The sequence below is a fragment of the Olea europaea genome, chromosome 2 (assembly GCF_002742605.1).
Source record: "Olea europaea var. sylvestris chromosome 2, O_europaea_v1, whole genome shotgun sequence".
NCBI classification, from domain to species: domain Eukaryota; kingdom Viridiplantae; phylum Streptophyta; class Magnoliopsida; order Lamiales; family Oleaceae; genus Olea; species Olea europaea.
Window position 1 is genome coordinate 18,593,958 of NC_036238.1, and position 5,606 is coordinate 18,599,563.

Here is a 5,606-nt window from a genome sequence, read left to right on the forward strand (position 1 = left end):
TTAATTAATTCTCTTTTATATTCAACGATCAATTATTCAATGTGTGTAACACGTCACTTGTATTGCACGAACAATCTAAACGAAAATTAATTTGATAGAAAAGCACGATACATAACGTCTGACATGTGGTGTTTATATAATTAACAGATAATATCGTGTTAACATAATTGAATTGAATGAAATCCAAGATAGATGAAAAAAATATTGACTTGGATAAATAACCATTCAACCCAAAGTTAACCATTGTTAAAAGTTGTCAAACCCCTTTTTTGTCCACTTAAAGACTGCATTGCTTTTAGAGCTAACCCTTGACTTCCTTCCATTAATGTAATTATTAAAGTAATCTAGTTAGACTATTTCACTAACTACAATACCTTCTTGTTTTCAAAATCTCGGGAGGATTCCATTAATCTATTCGAACTACCGTAATCAATAAAATTCAATTAAATCCAACCCACTAAGAAAGAGAATGAATTTATTAATATTTTACTATTCAACCCAATTTAACAAATAATTGTTGATTATTTTATTTATTAAACAAATGAAGAAACATATAAAACTAGGAAATGGGTAGCTTGCATTAAGATCTTTGTTGTTTACTGACTTTCGAAGGTAGATCAGAAAGTTTCTTCAGATCCTAAGAAAAAGGATTGGCACTATTTATTTTTAATAAATAATTTCTTCTCTTCATTTGACACTCCAAATAATTTATCCCAAACAAACACTAATTCTCGTAAATAAAAAAAGAAAGGGAAAATACCATAAAGGCCCTCCCTGCGTACGTGCGAAGACTTTTATTTACGTACCTTTTTTTTTTTTTTTTTTTTACAAATAAAACCCCTATAAAGGCCCTCCCTGCGTACGTGCGAAGACTTTTATTTAACATATACACATCTAGGGAGTTGGGTAGAGAGGACTGAGATTATAGGTGTGAATGGAATCGGGTGCAAATATTTATTGAAGAAAATCCACGGTTTTTCAGTTCTTGGTTTTGCTTTGGCTTGTGTCTTCTTACTTCGGTTCTGAATATTAGTTTATTAGTTTTCTTTTTTGTTATTGGCCGATTTTTGTATTTTTTTCCTGTTGAAGATAGATGGGAGGTTGTAAAGTTGAGTGATTTTTTTATTTTTTTGCTTGAGAGCTGATATTTTACGGGGTTTACTCTTTCTTTTAAGGTGTTTTCTTCTGAACTAAACAAGGAGAACTAGAAGATTTTGATTTGAGTTTTTCAATTTTGAATTGTTCTGGAGTTTTTGAAGTTTGTGCAGATGGATTTGTTTGGCAGCCGGAGATAAAAGTGGTAAAAAAAAAAAAAAAACTGAATTTCTTTTGGTTCTATTTATTACTGTTGGTAAAAAAAAAAAAAAAAATTTATTGTGTAGAAAGCATTGATTTGTTATTATACATAAGAAATCTACCTTTATTTTGCAGCTTTGGATGTTTGAGCTTTGAAGGGTGATAAACGAGATTCTAAAGAAAGGGGCTTTTATGCATTGAGTTTTGGGTTTTATTCCTGTGAGATAGGATTGTTGATTGAGATGATTACATTTATAGAATCCAAAGAGAAAACGAAGGAAAACGAGAAATGTTTGGATTCTCAATTATGGCATGCTTGTGCTGGTAGTATGGTCCAAATGCCTCCGATGAATTCAAATGTGTTTTACTTCCCACAGGGGCACGCCGAGCACGCCTCTGGAAATGTAGATTTTAGGAGCTGCCCTAGAGTTCCGCCTTATATACCTTGTAGAGTTTCTGCAATTAAATTCATGGCTGATCCTGAGACTGATGAGGTTTTTACAAAGATGCGATTGGTTCCCGTTAATGGGAATGAGGCTGATTTTGATGAAAGTGGGGTTGTTGGGATGAATGGTTCGGATAATCCTGATAAACCCTCTTCATTTGCTAAGACGTTAACACAATCTGATGCGAACAATGGTGGGGGGTTTTCTGTACCGAGGTATTGTGCGGAGACGATTTTTCCTCGACTAGACTACTCCTCGGATCCTCCCGTTCAGACCGTTTTGGCAAAGGATGTTCACGGGGAGACTTGGAAATTTAGGCACATTTACAGAGGGACGCCAAGGCGCCATCTCTTGACAACAGGATGGAGTACTTTTGTGAACCACAAGAAGCTCGTGGCAGGTGATTCAGTTGTGTTTCTGAGGGCCGAAAATGGGGATCTTTGCATTGGAATCAGGCGGGCGAAGAGAGGAATTGATGGGGGACTGGAAACGCCATCCCTGTGGAATCCGGCAGGTGGCAGTTGCTTCGTGCCATATGGAGGGTTTTCAGACTTTCTGAGGGAAGATGAGAATAGATTGACCAGAAATGGTAGTGGAAATTCAGGCAGGAATTTAATTGGCCTGGGAAGAGTGAAGCCCGAATCGGTTATTGAAGCTGCAACTCTTGCTTCCAGTGGACAACCTTTTGAGGTGGTTTATTATCCTCGATCTGGCACTTCTGAGTTTTGTGTGAAGGCGTCTATTGTAAAGACGGCATTGCAAATTCGTTGGTGCTCAGGCATGAGGTTCAAGATGGCCTTTGAAACAGAGGATTCTTCACGAATAAGTTGGTTCATGGGAACCATATCGTCAGTTCAGGTTGTTGACCCCATTCGCTGGCCGGATTCACCTTGGAGACTTCTCCAGGTAATGCAGTTAGTGTTAAATACATCTTGTTAATCGGGTTATAGTTATTTCTGCTTGCTAATGCTGGAAGTTTTATTCTTTCTGGCTCTGCACAAATTTCTGCTCAAGCACGATGTTCCAAGGGCAATTGAATAAAATCTTGTATGCTATTCCCTTGCAACCTTGCGATAATGCTGTTATATTTTGGATCATAAGTAGCTAGGTTCAGTTCATTATAATAATTGCATGATATTTCCCACAAGTTTACCAGATATTTTAAGATTAATCTTCTTCTCTCAGTATGTACTCTGTTAGTTTTTTTAACGAATTGTACTCATCAGATTTCCTCTCTCTTTTTCCTTGGAGATCTTTTCATGCATTGTTAGAAGACACTTATTTTAGAAATATGTACATATGTGATTTTGCTTTGGTTTAAATTTGTGATTATGTAGAGTCAGTCCGATTATTGATGCTCCCTCAACTTTTACTTGCTGAAAGCTTTTAAGGCTTAACTTTGTAATATTGTAATATTTTCTGAAATTTGATAGATACCTTTCCTTAGCAAGAAGTGGACATTCTTTCCTTGTTTTTCCATGTACATCTTTGAGTTAAGACTTATTGCAGGTGATTTGGGATGAGCCTGATCTACTTCAAAATGTGAAACATGTGAGCCCGTGGCTGGTAGAATTAGTGTCAAACATGCCTACAATGCATCTCTCTCCTATTTCACCACCACGGAAGAAATTGAGATTAACACAACATCCTGACTTCCATCTCGATGGCCAACTTCCATTATCAGCTTTTTCAAGCAACCACGTCCTTGGGTCCAGCAACCCGTTTGGTTGTCTTCTTGACAATACTCCTGCTCGCATGCAGGGAGCCAGGCATGCTCAATATGGTCTATCAATATCAGATCACCATCTCAGTAAACTACAGTCAGGTTTGTTTCCGATTGGTTTCATGCCACTCAATCGAGCTTCTGTACACACAGGAACTTCCAATCTAGTCATACCCAAGCCAAGTAACAATGAGAATGTTTCTCGTACGGTATCCATGGGAAATTCCAACCACGTTTCAATAAGAAATAATAACAAGAAGGCAGGTCAATTTGTACTTTTTGGTCGACCAATTCTTACTGAGCAGCAGATTTCTCTGAGCGGCTCTGGCAATGCAGTTTCACCAATTCGCACGGGCAATATTTCTTTAGACGAAAATGCTGATAAGATGGGAAATACTTCTGATAAACCTAGTTCACCACTTAATCAACATGATGCACCAAAGCACTCATTATGTAAAGGATTTCATTCGGAGCTCAATTCCGAAACTGGTCACTGCAAGGTTTTCATGGAATCAGAAGACGTAGGTCGCACATTGGACATTTCTTTGCTCAGTTCTTATGAAGAATTATGCAAAAAACTGGAAAATATGTTTGATATTGAGATTTCGGAGATGCTGACTCATGTTGTGTACTGGGATGTCATGGGCGCAGTGCAAAAACTTGGTGATAAACCATTTAGGTAAAAGTTGTTAGTGCTTCTTTTCATATATGATAAGTGGTTTGTTCCTTCTAAACGAACTTGTTTTCACGTACATGATTTGTTTGTGATTGTTGCAGTGAATTCATGAAAACAGCGATAAGGTTGAAGATTTTAACTGATTCAAGCTGCAATAATATAGGAATGTAGAGCCATAACCAAACAGCAAAACCTCCTGTTGCTTATTGTACAGCAGAACTACTGAAAGCTTTGTTCCTGACCTCTATTTCCATATCCAAAATACGCATTTGGCTGATTTTCACAATTGATTCACCCTATGCACTTCCTGAAATTCACCGCCATAATTGAAACAGGAAAGCAGGAACTCCTGTATGTGCCTACTAGCAGGGAGTTCTCTTTTTCTTGGCTGATTCTCAAGCGTCCTACTGCCAATATCCGGTATTTTCAGTGACATGTTTCTGAAATATTGTTACCTTGTTTTGTATCTCTTCGAGGGTTTCCAATGTCCTGTTTGGAGGTATGTTCAGGGAATTCTTCATAGCGTTTTCTCGTTTTTTCAAGACAAATTGCTACAAAGAACAAGTTGAGCTTGCTTTTTGTAGGCTTTTGTCTTCTATAGTACACATTTTCTGTTATGCTGGTTTTTGAGAGGATAAACATTACCTTATTCTGTAAGCTTAAAATGAATTTTCTCTGTACAGCCAAAAGATTTCTTTTCAACTATAATTTCTGGATATTTGGAACCTTTCAAACCTTTGGCATGTGTTATGTCTAGGATCTTGTTAGATTTTATGATCAGATTTGCAACTGAAAATTTCATGATATTCTGGCAAAGTTGACGATATTTGCCATTCACCGGCGATGATAAAGTGGACTCGACTCATCAATAGCGTTCATTGTATTGTATAGTACAAGGTAGGAGATCAATTTCATTTTTTAGTATTAAGGCGCCGTGCCTTAAAGAGTTATGTTAAGGAACATAAGTCACGTGCTACACTAAATCCTTGACTTGAAACATTGGAAAGTGAAATTCCTAGTCAAGTGGCGCAAGCGTAGTGCAAGGAAATGTTTACGAGAAAAATGTTCCCTTTTCTCTATGGTACCTGGCTGTATATAGAATTATTTGCCACTCGTGTGTGTGAGAAAGAAAGGGCCCACTGCAACAATATGTTCACGTGCGAGTAGCAGTAGATTACTAGATTTTGCGAAGAGAGAGAGAGAGCTGTTTCTTGTAGTCGCACATTTTATGTCATATAATATTGCAACAAATCAAATTTCTTTCTTAAAAAAATGTTGAATCCTAGCCTTAAGGTTTCCCCACTACCTCACCCCTGGCGTATTGTGAGAGAGGTTAATCTTGGAATGTGTTTCAGTGGGTCAAGGATCAATAGCTGTCTGTATATTGATATTCATAAAGAGTTTCAATCTATGTTTTAGGAATCGAACTTTCACACTGCGGCTGTCAACAAAATTGAGTATACAT

At 37.3% G+C, this 5,606-nt stretch overlaps 1 protein-coding gene across 1 annotated transcript; it reads left to right on the forward strand.

The window, feature by feature from the left end:
* Positions 1 to 900: 900 nt before the first annotated feature.
* Positions 901 to 4,877, forward strand: LOC111365464 (auxin response factor 18-like). The gene is made up of 4 exons (XM_022986017.1): positions 901 to 1,300; positions 1,432 to 2,648; positions 3,252 to 4,144; positions 4,243 to 4,877. The coding sequence occupies exons 2-4, from the start codon at positions 1,539 to 1,541 to the stop codon at positions 4,310 to 4,312; spliced, it is 2,073 nt and encodes a 690-aa protein (XP_022841785.1). The 5' UTR covers positions 901 to 1,300; positions 1,432 to 1,538; the 3' UTR covers positions 4,313 to 4,877.
* Positions 4,878 to 5,606: the final 729 nt, after the last annotated feature.